General features: G+C 43.2%; 2 protein-coding genes across 2 annotated transcripts; one reads left to right on the forward strand and one right to left on the reverse strand.

Annotated features, from left to right (window-relative positions):
* Positions 1-5,408, reverse strand: mix23 (mitochondrial matrix import factor 23). Its single transcript, XM_063206267.1, has 5 exons — positions 5,318-5,408; positions 3,645-3,770; positions 3,122-3,268; positions 995-1,054; positions 1-488 (listed from the first exon to the last, which is right to left on the reverse strand). The coding sequence occupies exons 1-5, from the start codon at positions 5,405-5,407 to the stop codon at positions 438-440; spliced, it is 474 nt and encodes a 157-aa protein (XP_063062337.1). The 5' UTR covers position 5,408; the 3' UTR covers positions 1-437.
* A 362-nt stretch (positions 5,409-5,770) lies between these two features.
* fam162a (family with sequence similarity 162 member A) lies at positions 5,771-18,524 on the forward strand. The gene is made up of 5 exons (XM_063207471.1): positions 5,771-5,982; positions 12,418-12,537; positions 14,764-14,875; positions 17,632-17,740; positions 18,288-18,524. The coding sequence occupies exons 1-5, from the start codon at positions 5,934-5,936 to the stop codon at positions 18,441-18,443; spliced, it is 546 nt and encodes a 181-aa protein (XP_063063541.1). The 5' UTR covers positions 5,771-5,933; the 3' UTR covers positions 18,444-18,524.
* Positions 18,525-18,795: the final 271 nt, after the last annotated feature.

Below are 18,795 nucleotides of genomic sequence, written 5' to 3' on the forward strand. Positions count from 1 at the left end.
TGTCACTGGAAAAGAGAACAATTCATTTTCTTAAAAAAATCCATTTTGTACATGTCTGAGTAACAAAACAAATGGAAACAGAGATGGGTAGTGGGCTGATGACTACGGTTTGCCAGACCATTGAGATACATACACGTTCGATGGGCCAGACATCTCTCACACAACATTACATCAGCTGGTTATGGAGGCAGTCATAGTGGTGTGTGTGTGTGTGTGTGTGTGTGTGTGTGTGTGTGTGTGTGTGTGTGTGTGTGTGTGTGTGTGTGTGTGTGGATGGGTGGAGGAGGGGGGCACAGACGGCCCAGAGGTCTTTCGGTCTTTGAGACACGGTATCATCCTCACAGCTTGGCTTCTATTGGCTCATCTCAGGTCAGGGCTGTCCAGGTCATGTGACCTGCTGGCTGCCCCCCTTGGCCAATCAGGTTGCGAGGAGATCCTCACTGAACCTTGGGAGGGTTGTAGTGGATACGGCACCTTTCGACAAACACCTGCCGAGAAGAAGACACATTACAATAGCTGTATAGTAGAAGATACACACCTGCGGGGAAGAATATAGAGGTGACACAGAACAAACAGCCCACACAAAATTGTCAGGCAATGGCCACATTTACATTATGTTTTTCATTCCAAACAAAAAAATAATTCAAAATGAAATAGGTCAGAATTGAAATTAATTCTACGTCGAGTTTACATTATGCTCATTCATTTAATTCTGAGTAAACGTCTCAGGATCAGAAAGCATTTTGATTGGACAGAGAATGCATAAGGATGCACATTGCGTAGCAACGATCATGTGTGGAACAACCAGAATAGTTTTTTTTAAAAGCGGAATTAACGTATACATGACATGAATAGTGTTAACTGGAGTTAAAATAGAACAAACACAAGTTTAATAAAGTGCAATAGTGTGCTTGTGAGATTATAGTTAGTTATCTTAACTTCATGCTCTGGTTGTGTGTGTGTGTGTGCACGTGTGTGCGGCTAGTTATCTTACCTTCATGCTCCGGTCGTTGACTACTTCCTCAACATTCAATTCTGATTGCATCAGTTTTAACTGCAAACACAAATTTAAAAAAAAATCACAAACAATGCCAAATAAACACCAGGATTGCCTTAGTATATAGTAAGTAGTCTTATGTCAACACAAAAACAGAAGTAAAAACCCTGTCAGAGTTTCCTTCCAACAATGGTGACTTGACTTAGAAACTGATCTACCCGAGTTACGAACTCAGCTGATTCAGAGGTGGTTGGATCATGTTTGTGGTAGCGGTTTTTACTTTCTGAATCGAATTCAATGGCAGAAGCACTGCATGGGAGTTATGGAAGCCCAGATATTGTTGATGCTTTGCTGTGTCAGTTGGTCTTGCTTGTTGATCTGGTGACCCACACTTCACTCTTCAATATACCCCATACTGTAGATTTCCATGGCACGTTTTGGTGCTTTGGTGGTATGGACATTCTAACGCACCAGAAACTAGAATGGGCACTCGGTAGAGCGCAAACCTTCGCCTACGCCACTTATTTTTTTCTGGTCATCTTTAGAGTGTGGGGCATAACATTCTCCAAATTTTGGTGTTAGTTTCATTTAAATGGGACCGGAATATCGTAATATTACATTTTTGGCCCAGTCTTGACCTCTTATTCAATTCAGCATGCACACGTTGTTCTGGCATATAGTGCTTGGCAAATAATTTTTTTTTTGACCTTTTCGTGACCTTGACCTTGACCATTGACCTAATCACTCCCAAAAAGTAATCGATTGTTCCTTGGTTCATGACCAATTATCCCAGTAAATTTCATAAAAATCGGCTCAATTTACGTTTTTGACCTATTCGTGACCTTGACCTTGACCTTTGACCCAATCACTCCCAAAAAGTAATCGATTGTTCCTTGGGTCATGACCAATCATCCCACTAAATGTCATAAAAATCGGCTCAATTTACGTTTTTGACCTTTTCGTGACCTTGACCTTTGACCCAATCACTCCCAAAAAGTAATCGAGTGTTCCTTTGGTCATGACCAATCATCCCACTAAATTTCATAAAAATCAGCTCAATTATGTTTTTGACCTTTTCGTGACCTTGACCTTGACCTTTGATCTTTGACCCAATCACTCCCAAAAAGTAATCGATTGTTCCTTGGGTCATGACCAATCATACCACTAAATTTCATAAAAATCGGCTCAATTTACGTTTTTGACCTTTTCGTGACCTTGACCTTTGACCTTTGACCCAATCACTCCCAAAAACTAATCGATTATCCCTTGGGTCATGACCAATCATCCCACTAAATTTCATAAAAATCGGCTCAGTTTTGACTGAGTTATACGAAGTACAAACAAACAAACAAACAGACATATTCACAAATAAATAAATACACGGCGGGCAAAACATAACCTTCTGGCAAAGGTAATAAAACCCCATGGGAGCTGTACATACGCTGAGGTACATGGCTCTGAATTCCCCAGCCTCACACTGCCCCCTGGAGGAAATTGGGAGGTATTACTTTGGTCTTTTCTTTCCTGAGTGGCAATAAAAAAATCAACACTGGGGCAGTAACGAAACAATTTGATTGGATAAAGTAAATGAAAACAAAAAACATATTTCCCTTGATTTTACATTGACCTCAACATTTAAAAAAAAGATACAGGGGCAATGGGTCCGCTCTTTACCAAGTTTAAAAGGTATATGGTGGATTTTAATGGGCCTGCTATTTTTGCCAGTGTTATTTTTGGGGACTTTTTGGGCCTTTATTTGTGATAGGACACAAGAGACAGGAAGCAAACGGGGAGAGAGAGACGGGGAAGGGTTGGGCAAAGGACCTGGGCCGGAATCGAACCCGGGTCACCAGTGTAGCAGAGCAGTGCCCTACCTCTTGAGCTACGGCAGGGCCAGGTATATGGTGGGTTTAACTGTTCTCCTTATTCTGTTTTGATCATTCCTAAGTCAAAGGGTGTATGGTGGGTTTAACGGTTCTGCCAGCCTCACCCTCTTCGGCTCTTTCCTGAGTTACAGGGTATATGGATAGTGGGTTTAACTGTTCTGCCAGCCTCACCCTCTTCGGCTCTTTCCTGAGTTACAGGGTATATGGATAGTGGGTTTAACTGTTCCCCCTGCCCTACCTTGGTCTGCTCTTTCCTGAGTTGCTTGATGAGTGTCAGGTTGTCGGAGTCCTTAGCCCTCTGCTCCCTCAGGTGTCCGAGGGCGGCAGATGTCTCTGCTATACAGGCCTTGATAGCTCGGTCCCGGCTACTGTGGGCCTCGATTAACTATAAATAATATATTATAATTAATAGATAATACAATAATATTAATATGTAACATTCAATTAAACAAGTATAGCACAGCAGACGTCTCCGTCATCCACAACAGAGTACCCCCCCCCCACACACACACACAGTTTACTTCTTTATTTGTGCCCACAATTCAAAATTGAGTTTCCATAGACACAAATGTATCAGTTGCAAAGATACTCAGGCATGAACTCTCCATCACTCACTCTCTCTCTCTCTCACACACACACACACACACACACACACACACACACACACACACACACACACACACACACACACACACACACACACACACACACACACACACACACCCGTGCACACACACACACAATCCCTTGCCATGACTTACAGATGTGTAGAGGTCCTTGCAGGTCTGTGTGGCGTCCACTTTGCCAGAGAAGGAGGCGGTCGGCACGGTGGTGTTGAGCGAGTGGACGATGCGGTCGTCTATAGTACGCATTGCCCTCAGGACCTCCTAGTGGACAATGGTGACATGAACACAAACATAAATAGTAAACAACACAAACATTGTCAAGTTGTTGCGTTTTCTGTTTTCTATTTTCACCCAGTTTTCCACCCAACTTGAAGAGGGCTTTGGCCTTAGAACGTAGGAACAACTCAAATTTCCCAGTATACATTAAACAACACCAATTGATATGGTCATCCAGCACTCTCAACACATCAAAGACCTACTGGGGGGGGGTATACTAAGAGCATGGTTAAATGATAAACCAACAACTAGATCATGCTCAAAGGCACTTATGTCATCTTTCTACACCATTCTGATGCTCGGTTTGAACTGCATCAGAACGTCTTGACTCTTCGCCCTGTCTACATGCCCAAAGTCAGCAGTCATGGGTAAGCGGTTAGGGTGTCCGACTTGTAGCCCAAAGGTTGCCGGTTCGACTCCCGACCCGCCAGGTTGGTGGGGGGAGTAATAAACCAGTGCTCTCCCCCATCCTCCTCCATGACTGAGGTACCCTGAGCATGGTACCGTCCCGCCGCACTGCTCCCTAGGGGCGCCATTGAGGGCTGCCCCCTTGCACAGGACAGGCTATGGAGTGCTGTATCACAATGACGGGAGATGGAGTTTCCCAATGGGCTTTCACTCACTTTTCACTTTCACAAATGCATTGAGATCCCACCATGTGATCGGTTAATTAGAAATTTGCATCAATGAGCAGTCGGACAGGTGTGCATAGTAGTACAGTGGTCGGTGAATGTATACAATCCAGCAAATAATAAGAATAATAATGCTAATAATTCTAATAACAATAATAATAATAATAATAATAATAATAATAATAATGTGATCCATACAAAACTGGCATTAGTTGAGGTTGCACAACCCTGCTTTTTGCTACTGAAAATGCCAATGACGCATAGTGTATCAGGGCATGCATTTGATAATTTGGCCTTGGCCATGAACTTTTCATTAAAAAAAATTGAAATCAGCAAAGATACTGTTGCTTGAACTTTCAAAACACATGACACATGATAAACTTAAAGAGAGATGACATGCAAACTCCAGGAGAAATTATTGGTCAGAAAGCATGCACATGTCTGCAAGTGCAAGTTACGCACAAACATTAGACCTACTCATTACATGCATCACATGTACTTTTAACAAGGCCGTGTTAAGCAAGCGTGTGTGTACAGCAAAAGTATGCACATGTCAACTCAAAAGAAGACCCAGCAGCTATTCGATTCAATGTTTCGTTTTGTCTTGTCTTCACAAGTTGACTCTCCGAATGCAGCTTACTACACGGCTGACGCCACAGCCGCACAGACACAAGTCTGTGACTACACATAGAGGTTGGCGAACATTGATCTCAATGACTGAAGCAAGTTGGCAGCTAGGCTACTGACTGCGGCTGGACTGGTGAGGGTCACTCGTTTTGCACATGAGACTAATGTAACGAGATGGCACGTCAGATGATTGAGCGAAATGCTTTTAAATGAACAATATCAGTCTCTTAATGCCTCGGAAAGTGTTGCTGGTGTGTGTCGGTGCAGCTTTACCTGAAACATTGAGAAGTCCTCACAGTTCAGTGTGCCACTGGGCGCCGCCATACTGGACTGAGGGGTCCAAGCGCGCGACAGGAAAATCATATCTGGCCTGGCGAATGCCTGAACAAAAAAAACTTTCAGGGCCTTCAAAGCTCAGCAATGTTTCAGTGCATTGTCTTGATGTATTTATCCCAGACAACCTTTCCCCATGGGCTGCAGTCGTAATGTATGGTGATGGGAAAACACAAAATGCACTTATGCAACATTTATGCTAGATATTCGTACATTCGTTGATATGATCAGTTGTGTCAAACCAAAAGTTCTTGGCTTTTGTATGGTTTTGTTTTGTGCTGAAATATACAATGTATTTGGGATGTGCAGTGCAATTTTGGATTAGCATTTGATTACTGTATCTTAGTAAGGACAGGCACATCGGACACGCCCCCTCTCGCAAGAGGTCCTATCGCCACTGTTATGTATGAAACAACAGAGGTGTCACTGCTGACTGCAACTCGTTGACATTCAACAGCACCATCAGACAAACTTACACGGTGGTAAACAGGAGCATTGGACGCGACATGGCCTAACAGATCCGTATCACTTCATCGGAAAACACCAGACGTCAATCATGCTGTTCAATTCAGTCGTTAGATCGCGTCCTCTGCACAGTTTGCTGGGTGAGTACACTGTGTCTCTTCTTCCTTGTGTTGATCCCAGGTTGAGCTAGCCAGCTTACTAGCTATCGTGTGTTAACCATTGGGACGTGTACGCTATTTGTGGGCCCGTGTCTCAATTGAACTGCGTGCGTGCTGAAAGTCAGATGATTGTTGTTCATGCCAAACTGTAGAGTTGTTGTTGTCATTATCATTGAGATGAAATCGTGTGCATGACGCATTTTCGGGCGTCCTAACCCAGCGAGCTATAACAGACTTGTGTGTCATCTATACACCACCTTACCAAGTTTTAAGTTTGAAAGAATCATTCTGACCATGCAGAAGTGCCTAAACGCTTTCCTGTGAACCTCGACCCTGTCAAAGCCAGCGTTGCTCTGTCTGAACCACTGAAAGTTCTTCATGCCAAGTCCCGTTGACTGGTCTCAGAAATAGTTTTGTCTGCCTCCTGCCTTACTGTTAGGGATTGTTTGATTGTATTCCAGCACGACCTAACAGATGTTCTTTTGGGAACATGCACCTCTCACCTCGGTTTTATGTCATACAATTGTCACATATTAAATTGGCTACTTCCACTTGAAGCAGAAGACACGCACAGACCCAACAAAATATATGACAAGCACTGTGCAACTATACGTCTAGGCAGAATTTCAGAAAATGTGCTTATTTAAGGTCCTGAAGGCAAATCATGTTAATTTTTGGTATACAACTGATTTAGGGGTATTCAAGGGTGCTGAATCCAAATCTGCTGTATACCGGGCGCAAAAATTTACGGAAATGCCTCAAACTGTCAAAATCCAATATGGCCGCCAACACCAGGTTAAAATCTCGCAATCCCTTTTCTTTTTGACTAAACAAGGTATGAATATGAAAATGAGACTTATTTTTAAGTTTTCATATATGGGGAACCCCATTCTGTCATCAGATTTAAGGTCAGATTTGAAGAAAATGCTTATATAATTGGCTGGCAGCTTTTTAAAACAGGCAGCCTCATATTGTCAACGATTTTTAACATTATGATCAAACTTTCAAGATCAACAGAAAATGATGTCTGATGTCTTTGTGAACACCAATACTACCAAAAACTGCACTGAACTGTCTACTTTCACCTGAAAAAAGAAGTGTGAGTTTACCTATTTCCATTCTTTAGTTATTGGCAGTAGAACATGGGACGACACCACCAAAAAAGCACTGTTTTTGACCCAAAAATGCTACACTTCTCTGTGTCCATATTTTTGCTTCCAGGATAAAGTGTCTTTTTAGTGTTCATGTTTAGTTTACAGTATTTCCATGGGTTTTGAAAGATGCTTAACTCAAATTTGCTGTATACCAGGCTCAAAAAAATCCCATAGAACCTCAAAATGAAGGAATCCAATATGGCTGCCGTCACCAGAGATATAGAGTGCGTTTTAATATGCGACCTTGCCTCCTCCACTTGCTTCTCGTCATGATGACATCACTGACAACAGCATTTTATTTCAATATCTTGCAAAAGCTCAATTGTAGAGTCTTTTTCTCATTTGCAATTGGGATGGTGAATGAAAAACAGTCCCTCAAAAGTTGTTGTGGCTAGGCTGACAGCTGGGAAACTTTATCGTTTTCTCCACGGAGGAGGGGCCAGGAGGCGGGACGAGGAGACAAGCGCAAGTGGAGGAGGCAGGGTCGCATATTAAGACGCACTCATACAGTACATGTCTTTGATTAAACAAGGTCAACTCTTAAATATATTATACCAGCTATAGGGTTTCATACATGGGGAATTCATTGCTGTGCTCGGGTTTAAGATTTGGATGAAAAGACATGATTTAGACCTGCATACATGTTTAAGACTGTTAATAAATGGATAATTTATATTGGAATATTTCCTCTATTTCAATTTAATTCGACATTAATTAAATGTATTGGTCTTAGATAACATACCTTGTTTTCAAATAGGCGCCCGGTAGAGACCATTACAATACGAACACTGTCACTGAAAAGACAACACTTACTACCCACATACACTACATTCACTCTGTCATCCCCACCCTGTCGCCACTCTTAATGTAAATAACAATCAAGCATAACATGGCAATGTTCAGATGGACCACACATTGAGAGAGTACATACACACACAAGTGTGGCAGAGAAGACATTCTTATTGGAACACCAACGTACTTGCTCAGGCAATAATGAGGCATTATACCATGATGAAATGTTTCCATCTCAAACCACCTCCCATGCTCCCATCTTTTCAACCATAAAAGTAAGTGCACACACTAGTCTGCCTAAATAATTCTTTTTATACAACTTTACAATGGAAATCACTGTTTGCCAATTTTATTGATGTGCTCATTCAATCTATGAATAAAGGAGGATTGAGTGACCAGCTGATGTGTAGAATAGAATAGAATAGAATATATTAGAATAGAATAGAATAGAATAGAATGGTGTTTGTCACTATGCACATGTTCAATGAGATAGAAAGCAACACACTTCAGAGCACACATTTAATTCACAAAACAGTTTAGGTGAGCAGAATATACAATTAGTAGTGCCAAAAAAAACATGAACAGAGCAGGGAGTGCATACGGTGTGTGTGTGTGTGTGTGTGTGTGTGTGAATATATACACAGAGGACATACTCATTTATTGGTACTCATGTCATACTCATTGGTATCCAAAAGTTATTGCATCAATTGTCTTGCTCAATGTAGATATTACAGTAGCGGTGGCCCACTCTGCAAACACAACCATTTTACATGGCTCGTGTTCATTCTGTATTACGGTACTTCAAACCTCAGTTCAATATGTTGTGCTGTATCAATTAGTCTATTGCAGAACACCAGATGGATGGAAAGAGATCATTGGATTGAGAGATACCAATGAATGGTCGTTCGGTGCATGTATGTGTGAAATGTGGTTATGGCCCTTTGTTGAGTTGTTTGGTCCTTGCTTTGACACACCTGTACCAAGATGACAGCAAGGCAAAGAGCAGCTAGGAGGCTGTCCTAGATAATGTTTTAGCTCTGTTGATGCAGCAGGAGGATTAGAGAGGGGCTAAGTTTGTTCCTCCTGTAGGTGTGCCTCCTGAAGGCCGCAATTATCTCTTTGGTTTTCTTTGCATTCAAAGATACAGAAATTATTCTCTGTATACCAGACTGCCACCTTTTGCTGGCCACAGCAACTTCCATCTGGAGCTACGCCATAGGCATAGAGGTCCAAAAGAGTGGATTTCTTTAAAGAAATCCTTGCACTTATGACACATTTTGTGTCACATTTGTCTGAGCTGCGCTTTAACTATTCACAGACTCGAAAAGTGACTCATTGGAGCAGCCATTGTTGCTGAAAGAACTGCTTTTTCACTTATTTAACTTCTCACCACCATACATTTTGACTATGTCACATCTCTGAAACATCAGTGATCCTGATTGGTTCTACAGCATTGTGGTTTGGGATCAGGGCGAATCCGAAGGATTAGAGGTTATCTACTGTACGTGATGGAGTGACCAAAGTGCCTGAAGTGTGATGGCTGCCTTGTGGCCATGGGAGGCACACCCATGAGTGAGTTGTAATCCCATGTGAGGCCCCCAAGTGATAGGTGAAGCTTAGATGATGGAGCACACTGGATGGGGGAAGCACAGTTGTGTGAGGGACACCATGGGGGTGAAGTGCAAGTAAGGGGAAGGCAGCGTGATATTGACCATCACGAGGGTTATGGGTGTGCTCTGACTGTCCCACTTATGATCCAATCCCTTTGGAGTAGAAGTCAGAGCCCTAGGTTAACTTATTCTCAATCACCTCTCCTCCTCTCCAGTGATTTTGAAGGAGTTGTTTGCTTAAATGCGACAGCTATGTGTGCCCAAGACAAATTTCCGAATAAAAAGAATCTTGAATCGTGAATTTGCAGCAACTGAATGACTCCATGTACTCCATGCCTCTTCTTGCAGATCCAGAGGAGGATGAGGCACTCCTTGGGGCAAGCACAAGTTGTGATGTCTTTTCATGCTTTGTGAATGGCAGATACAGGAGTAGTGGGACTAATGCCCCATTCAATTTCATCCATCCCGTTTCAGTGACTGACAGGAGGACAGGGTGGAGTAGTATGTGATCCTGCCTCAGTACATTGACTTGATAATGTGGGGGCACATGTCATTGTGTGGCTTCTGATGTAGATAGCAAAGACTATGACTAGGACTGCAAAACAACTCCATTGCTTTCGCTACATCTGCAGCAAAATTACAATGTAGTGCATGGTGTTATGTAGTGTCTAAACATATCATATAACAAATCACTGAGGAGGAGGAGCTTGATAATGATTGGGAATAGCCTATCTATCAAGAAAGTAAATATTTCACAATGACATAAACCTGTCTTTTGTTCCACCTTTCACCTTTCTACCGTTCAAGGATTCAATCTAAGCAAGGCAATAAAATCAGCAGACAATAACTTCCCACAGCTAGATATTCATATTAGATGAAGGTACATTCAGGCATACAGGATTATCTGTGTATAGTTCTGTCATAATGGAAGAGGTGGGCTGAGGTAGACACATTTCATTGTGCATAAGCAATTGAAATAGACAAAACATTTCAATAGAAATTAGCCTGTCGGTTAATTGGCATGAAAAACAATGGTTGTAAACATGAATTCAAACTACACTGAACTGCCTGACTACACTGACTACCTTTGATTATAATTTTAAATTTGATTACATACATTATTTCCCCATGTATGAAAAGAAAACATATAGTTACATAATGTTTTTAAGAGTTCACCTTGTTTAATCAAAGATATGTATATATCTGGTGACAGTGGCCATATTGGATTCCTTCATTTTGAGGCATTATAGAATTTTTTAGCCTGGTATACGACAGATTTGAATTGAGCATATTTCAAAACCCATGGAAATGCTGTATACCAAACATGAACACTATGAAAAGGCACTTTGTCCTGAAAGAAAAAATATGGACACAGAAGTGTACTATTTTTGGGTCAGAAATCAGTGCTTTTTTGGAGGCGTCATCCCATGTTGTACTGTCAGTAACTAAAGAATGGAAATAGGTAGACACAAACTTCTTTTTTCAGGTAAAAGTAGACAGTTCAGTGCAGTTTTTGGTAGTATTGGTTTTCACAAAGATATCAGACATTATTTTCTGTGGATCTTGAAAGTTTGATCATAATGCAAAAAATCGTTGACAATCTGAGGCTACCTGTTTTAAAAAAGCTGCCAGCCAATTATATAAGCATTTTCTTCAAATCTGACCTTAAATCTGATGACAGAATGGGGTTCCCCATATATGAAAACATAAAAATAAGTCTTATTTTCACATTCATACCTTGTTTAGTCAAAAAGAAAAGGGATTGCGAGATTTTAACCTGGTGTTGGCGGCCATATTGGATTTTGCCCGTTTGAGGCATTTCCGTACATTTTTGCGTCCGGTATACAGCAGATTTGGATTCAGCACCCTTGAATACCCCTAAATCAGTTGTATACCAAAAATTAACACGATTTGCCTTCAGGGTTCATCTTTTGGGAAAATTGACCCTGACTACACATGGAAGAGAGACTAATAACCCAACTGGGGTCGTGTTGTATCAAGCCTAACCATGATGTGACACACACTTTTGAATTGGGTGGGCGGAGTTTGAATCCTCTTTCTTTAATCTACCCTCTTTGATATAACCTAACTCTTGCCAGATTAAAGGGTTCACCTTGTTTCACAAAATCCATCTGGAGCTACGCCATAGGTGTAGGTTTAATGACAGTGGGTATGTGTGCTCTGGGCCTAAACTACATGGTTATCACTGGGGGGGTCGGTACACTGGCAAACCTACCCTGGCAGGATAGCCTAAACCACCTGTATTACTCAGTATAAACTGACTGGTTTTCACCTATTGGCAGGAGAGGTGCCCTTAAGTATGTCATGGCTGTCGGGTACCCTGGCAGGAGAAATGTCCGCTCTGCTGTTATTTTAATGGGCCTTAAGGCAGGGCACCTGCAGGGTAATATACTGGTAAACTGGCACAACTTTGGCCATGAACCACACATAGCCAATTAAGCGGCCGGGGGGCGTTGAGAAGGATACAGATGAGAGGGGGCGGTGCTTAATTGCCATAGGGGGGCATTAGTCCATTTTATTTTTTAATACTGAGGGGGGTGTTGGCAGGCTTATAATGAGGTCAATGGGGCATTGGGAGGCTATGATGAAGCCAAGGGTTTGAGAAAAAGGTTAAGAACCACTGCTCTAAACCATCTGTATTGACAATAAACCAGCTGTATTCTGGCCTGATTCTCTGCTCAGTTTTTGTAGCTCTTGGTGGCATAGCTCCAGATGAATGTTTGTGGAGAAAGGCATCACTCATTCATCTGGCGAGAGTCAGGTGAGCTGTACTGTATTTTATGTATTTACTGCATTTCTTGCTTATAAACCACCTGTATTTCCTGTGTTTGTTTTTCCAGCGCAATGGCGGCGCCAGGCAGTGGAGTCCACATGCAAGAGGAACATGTGCAACAAGCCAGTGGAGGGCGCCACCGAGGCCAAGGCCCCCACACCTCCCACACCTCCACCTGCACCAAGCAGTGAGTCAGCAACCTGGCCTCACGTGTGTGTGTGTGTGTGTGTGTGTGTGTGTGTGTGTGTGTGTGTGTGTGTGTGTGTGTGTGTGTGTGTGTGTGTGTGTGTGTGTGTGTTGTGTGTGTGGTGTGTGTGTGTGTGTGTGTGTGTGTGTGTGTGTGTGTGTGTGTGTGTGTGTGTGTGCGCGCGCGTGTGCGTTCGCGCGCATCCACCTGCCCCTAGCAGTGAGCTATCAACGTGCGTGTGTGCGTGTGTGCGTGTGTGCGTGTGTGCGTGCCTCCACCCATACCTAGTAGTGAGCTATCAACCTGGCCTCACCTGTGTGTGTGTGTGTGTGTGTGCGCGCGCGCACCATCCATGCTACCATTAAAACTACCAGGACAGTGAATGTTGCATCCAAGTCAGTATTGCCATCTTGCCTCTTTACTGATATTCCCAGTCTGGATAAATCTGGTAGCATTACAAAAATGAATGAATGAATGAGTTTATTTGACATCTTCAGTTCCTATAAAATGAATACATGATTGAGTTTCATACATGATGATGATCTGACAGTGATCTGATGATCTGACTAGGTGTAGCTTCTGTCCATTAGTCTGAGATGACACTGTCTGATGCATAATGGAGAGGACATGATGGTGTGTGTGTGTGCATGTGTGTGCGTGTGCTTAGCATTCTTATCCCCATTGGCTGAAGTGGGACAAAGTTCAGGCTTTTCCCCAGTGGACGTAGAGGTTACAGTGGCTCTTAGTGGCTGCCAAAGGGCGTGTGAAAGGAGAATACAAACACCACCAAGCATCTACAGTTGGGGGGCAGGATTGGGGCAGCTGTGGTTAGGGCGTTGCACTGTAGATCACAGGGTTGCAGGTTTGAATGCCACCCCTCCACTCCACCCCATGGCTGAGATGCCCTTGCACAAGGCAGGTAACCCCATACTGCTCTAAGGACTGATAGTCTGGAAATAACTGTAAGTCACTTTGGATGAAAGCGTCAGCTAAGTGTACAGTAAGTGTAATTTAATGTAATGTAATGGTTTGATTCTAGGCCGTGTAATCAAAGTGTGTTCAGAGCAACTGGCTGGAGTGTTTACAGACATCTTCAACTTCTCCCTGTCCATGTGTGTGGTGCCAAGCAGCTTTAAATCATCTATCATTGTTCCAGTGCCTAAGAAAAACCAAATCACCAGCTTGAATAATTGGCGACCTGTGGCCCTCACCCCCATCGTGAGTAAATGTTTTGAAAGGCTTGTGAAGAACATCAGAGGAAACAACTTGTCTCTGAATGTGTCCAAGACAAAATAATTAATAGTTGACTTCAGGAGGAAAGAACACCAGTTTAAAACCATTAACATCAACGATGAGACAGTGGAGAGGGTGAGAGACTTTAAATTCCTTGGCGTTACCATCTCAGAAGACCTCACCTGGGACAGTCACACACAGCGCATTGTAAAAAAAAGCCAGCAACGTCTGTACCACCTCAGACGATTGAGAAAGTTTGGGATGAGACCCAAGATCCTGAGGTCGTTTTACAGAGGCACCATTGAGAGCATTCTGACGGGGACCATTATTGCTTGGTATGGGAACTGCTCTCAAGCCAACAGGAGAGCTCTTCAGAGGGTTGTGCGTACAGCTCAGAACATATGCGGCTGTGACTTACCCTCCATACTGGAGCTATTTGAGGGAAGAAGCATCAGGAAGGCTAAAAAAATATTGGCTGATCCTAGTCACCCCAACCATGAACTGTTTACTATGTTACCATCTGGGAAACGGTACAGAAGCCTGAAATCTCATACTACCAGACTCCAAAGTAGTTTCTTCCACCAAGCAGTTAGATTGCTGAATTCATGCTGAAGACAACAAGGCACTTTCTTTGCACTCCCCCCCCCCCCTTTTTTTTATTTTTATTTTTAATCTTTTTGAGGACACAAAAACACAACAATTTTTACTCTTTATAGGCTTCAAACCTATAATAAGACGTAATAAACTAATCTTGAATCTTGAATCTTGAGATATGACGACATCATCGCTTGTGGGTTACCAGCCATGGGGCAGCCGTTGTACTGTAGTTCACAGGGTTGCAGGTTCAATCCCCACCCTTACCAATCCCTTCCTCCCGTCCCTCCATGGCCTATCCCCACATTGCTCCAGTAATATCTGTAAGTTGCCTGGATAAAAGCCTCAGCTAAGATAATGCCATGTAACATCGATGTGTTTTGTTTTTGTTTGCTACAGCGTCACATCTGGGCTTCAAATTGCCTGGCTACCGGCCGTCAGACTTCGACAAGAAGATACTGCTGTGGTCCGGCCGCTTCAAAACTCGCGAACAGATCCCAGAATTTATCTCGTAAGTCCGTGCGTGTGCGTGTGCGTGTGTGTGTGTGTGTGTGTGTGTGTGTGTGTGTGTGTGTGTGTGTGTGTGTGTGTGTGTGTGTGTGTGTGTGTGTGTGTGTGTGTGTGTGTGTGTGTGTGTGTGTGTGTGTGTGTGTGTGTGTGTGTTAGAGCAGTGTTTCCCAACCAGGGGTACGTGTACCACTAGGGGTACGCGAGCACACTGCAGGGGGTACTTGTAAAAAAAATAATTTTAACAAATGTATGAAACATAGTACAACATTGGATTAGAAAAAGTGATGTAAACACGAGTTAGGGGATATTCATGGCACTACGAAAAGGCTTTGGGGGTACACAAAACCAAAAAGGTTGGGAAACTGTGTGTGTGTGTGTGTGTGTGTGTGTGTGTGTGTGTGTGTGTGTGTGTGTGTGTGTGTGTGTGTGTGTGTGTGTGTGTGTGTGTGTGTGTGTGTGTGTGTGTGTGTGCGTGTGCGTGTGTGTGTGTGTGTGTGTGACCGGTCAGAGATTTTGTCAGAAGGCAGCAGCATTTCCTGTTTACACAACCTCTCGGACCACCCTCTAGTGTCTCTTTTAAGTGTGCTTGTTTACCTTTTTTTGTTCTTGTTTGTTTTTGGAGTGGTACTTGATCCACATTGTTTGTCCGCAGTGACCTATGTGGAAACCCCTCCGATCAGGTGCTGCGACTGTACAGTTCTTTTCATTTTCAATTTTAAGTTTGAGTCATAAGCCCTATTGGGATGGGACTAGTTTTATGTATGGACATGGGGTAATATGATTTTATCTCAGAACGTTGGTAATAGAAATGTCCGAATCGGACTGGATTAAAATATCTCAGTAAACGAACAGAAAGTGGGAGGGGTAACTCTTCATGCACCGCTGTGGCAGTCTTGTCGTCACATGTGTGCCATCTCCACAATATATCATTGATGCCTGAGCATTATTATTACAAATCCATGGAGGCATTTGGTCCCATTGAATCATTTTAGTAATTGCCTGCTGGTTTACTAACTCATCAGAATCCATTCTAATGCATCTGAATTTGTGTTGTTGTATCTGAAGAGTTTGTTCAGCCTTGGTTCCTGATTTTGACAGCGAAGATGGTTTGAAATAACTCCCTAAAACAAAATGGAATGCTTACTTGACGATAGTAATGTTTGCAAGCACTGGAGAGATTAGATATAATGTGTATTTCATGCACTTAACCAGGCATCTTAACATGGGGTCGCATTGGCACAGGATTAGTATTACCTAGGGTAATTTATCTGGACCATTTCACTGGTGGTGAAACTGTCAGCAAAGTTTACAGACATACTCTATCTTTACAGACACGGCACATTTGGACGGGACTGAAGTTCCCTGTTATTATTATTTATTATATGGTTGTGACGTCATCGGTCGAATGCTCCATTCATTTCAACTGGGCTCCCCAACGTTCGCACGTCTGTTATTTTTCGATAACGGACGGGTTGGTCTATAACAGACCGCTGTCAATGGCAACAAGACTTTTCACTGCTAAAGCGACTTTTCAACAAGACTCTAATCAGCTGCTGTGATAGACAACACCTGCTGGTGTCCTGGCTACCTAGCTGTTAGCGGTGTTCCACAACGGCACTGTTTTGTTTTGCGCAGCAACAATCTTTTGACATTACTTCACATTAAATAGGCCTAAAGAAATGTCCCCGCCATGTGTGAATCATTTAAGTATATCCATATAATAAGCGGGTTAACTTTCGGCGAGTCGGTCGCTTTGTGGAATAGCAGCACTTCAGAGAGAACAAGACCCCTCCGCTCCGCGTCGGGGTCTAAAGATTCTCTCTGTCGTGCTGCTATTCCACGGTAGCGACCTTCTCGCCGAACGTTAACCCTTACTTAACCCGCGGTCCCCCCATTAAACTAGTCCTGTCCGAAAAAGGGCTTTAGCCTTACCCATAAGCTGTAAGAGGCAGTTTTAAGCAAGCCCTCTCTGTCAGTTGTCTGTCTGACTGTCCATCTGTATTTCTTGTCTGTCTGTCTGTCGGTTGGTCTGTCTGTCCATCCCCTGCTGGATCAAAGTGGCTCACTTCTAAATGGATTTTCTGTTTATCTGTGAGGGGATGAAAGAACAGTGTATCCCCGCAGACCTCCTCTAAAGTAGCAGATGCCCGATACAGACACGTCCACTGCAGGGACGGATTATGACTCCATGGGCCCCTGGGCCAGACAACAAGAAAGGCCCCCCTCCATGGGTGCTGCAAGTTCCCAAAATGTTTAAGGAGAAAATGTGAAAATACAATTGTTATGCGTGTGATTTTAACATAATCTGGATACCTAGTCATCAGTGCCCCCTTGACTCTTGAACCAGTAGGCCCATGCAGCAATCCGTGTGTGATACAGAATACTATACGTCCACAGTGTCGGAGTAAATCCAATATCGCAGAAAGGACATTACGGCTTGCTTTAACAGGGAACACTACACAATATTTGATCTTTGCTGAAGCAGAAAGGTATCATTGATATCTTACATCTCTTCTTCTAGGGAGTAACAGTAGTGTGTGTGTGTGTGTGTGTGTGTGTGTGTGTGTGTGTGTGTGTGTGTGTGTGTGTGTGTGTGTGTGTGTGTGTGTGTGTGTGTGTGTGTGTGTGTGTGTGTGAAATAGTCTGGTAATAATAATGATTACAATATTCTGTGCGTGTGCGTGTGTGTGTGTGTGTGTGTGTGTGTGTGTGTGTGTGTGTGTGTGTGTGTGTGTGTGTGTGTGTGTGTGTGTGCAGGTATGAGATGCTGGACGCGGCGAGGAACAGGATGCGTGTGAAGGTGGCATACGGCATGATGGCCGCCACCATTATGGCCTGCATTGGCATGGTCATACTGGGCAAACAGGTACTTTTATATTATATTATATTATATTATATTATATTATATTATATTATATTATATTATATTATATTATATTATATTATATTGTATTATATTGTATTATATTGTATTATATTATATTATATTATATTATATTATTTCTACTGTTGTAGCCTGCATTGGCATGGTCATACTGGGGAAACAAGTATTATATTATACTTGTTATATTATAAGGGTACCACTGAGAGGGGACTGTGCTAAGTTGCCATTAGGGGGCATTAGTCCATTTTATCTTTCAATACTAAGTGGGGCGTTGGCTGACTTATCATGAGGTCAAGGGGGCGTTGGGAGGCTTATGATGAGGTCCAGGGGGCATTTACTTTAAAAAGGGAAAACCACTGGCCTAGACAAATTATATAACCATGTGGCTGTGTGTGCTGTATTTACAGCATGTTCCTGGGACTAGTTTACAGTATAACGAGTTTAATTTACAGCACATCCTGTGACTGCATTTACAGTATAATCAGTGTATAATTTACAGCATAATCCTGTGACTGTGTGTGTGGTGTAGGGGATGAAGCAGCACGACTCCCTGACGGCGCGAAACATGGAGAAGCACTCACGGTGGAGAGAGGAGGGCCAGAGGGAGAGGGAGGCAGCAGCAGCAGCAGCAGCAGCAGCAGCGGCGGCCAGTGCAGCAACCCTGGCTACGGAGAAGGCCCAGTGAGAAGAGGGGCACTCATAACCACCACCACCATGACACCCCTACACCTCTCAGTCCACCCAGAGAGGAGGGAGGCTCTCATAACCTACACCACACACACACACACACACACACACACACACACACACACACACACACACACACACACACACACACACACACACACACACACACACACACACACACACACACACACACACCCCTCCCACCCCTCTGTGCTTCCTCAGAAGGCCCAGTGAGGAGAGGGAGACTCTCATAACCATGACATCATACACATCCCTAACCCTCTCAGAAGGCCTGGGAGGGCTCTGGAAAGGCGGGGAAACTTCTAACCACCATCATGACGCACACACCC

This window comes from Engraulis encrasicolus, chromosome 9 (genome assembly GCF_034702125.1).
Source record: "Engraulis encrasicolus isolate BLACKSEA-1 chromosome 9, IST_EnEncr_1.0, whole genome shotgun sequence".
Classification (NCBI taxonomy): domain Eukaryota; kingdom Metazoa; phylum Chordata; class Actinopteri; order Clupeiformes; family Engraulidae; genus Engraulis; species Engraulis encrasicolus.

Bases quoted from the DNA above. Each gene is read 5' to 3' on its own strand.
- mix23 (XM_063206267.1), bottom strand. From the start codon at position 5,407: ATGATTTTCCTGTCGCGCGCTTGGACCCCTCAGTCCAGTATGGCGGCG. The intron at 3,771-5,317 runs GTAAAGCTGCAC...ATTGTCCACTAG, and splicing joins AGGACTTCTCAATGTTTCAG to GAGGTCCTGAGGGCAATGCG. The intron at 489-994 runs GTAAGATAACTA...TCTTCTCGGCAG, and splicing joins TCAACGACCGGAGCATGAAG to GTGTTTGTCGAAAGGTGCCG.
- fam162a (XM_063207471.1), top strand. From the start codon at position 5,934: ATGCTGTTCAATTCAGTCGTTAGATCGCGTCCTCTGCACAGTTTGCTG. The intron at 12,538-14,763 runs GTGAGTCAGCAA...TGTTTGCTACAG, and splicing joins ACCTCCACCTGCACCAAGCA to CGTCACATCTGGGCTTCAAA. The intron at 14,876-17,631 runs GTAAGTCCGTGC...GTGTGTGTGCAG, and splicing joins CAGATCCCAGAATTTATCTC to GTATGAGATGCTGGACGCGG.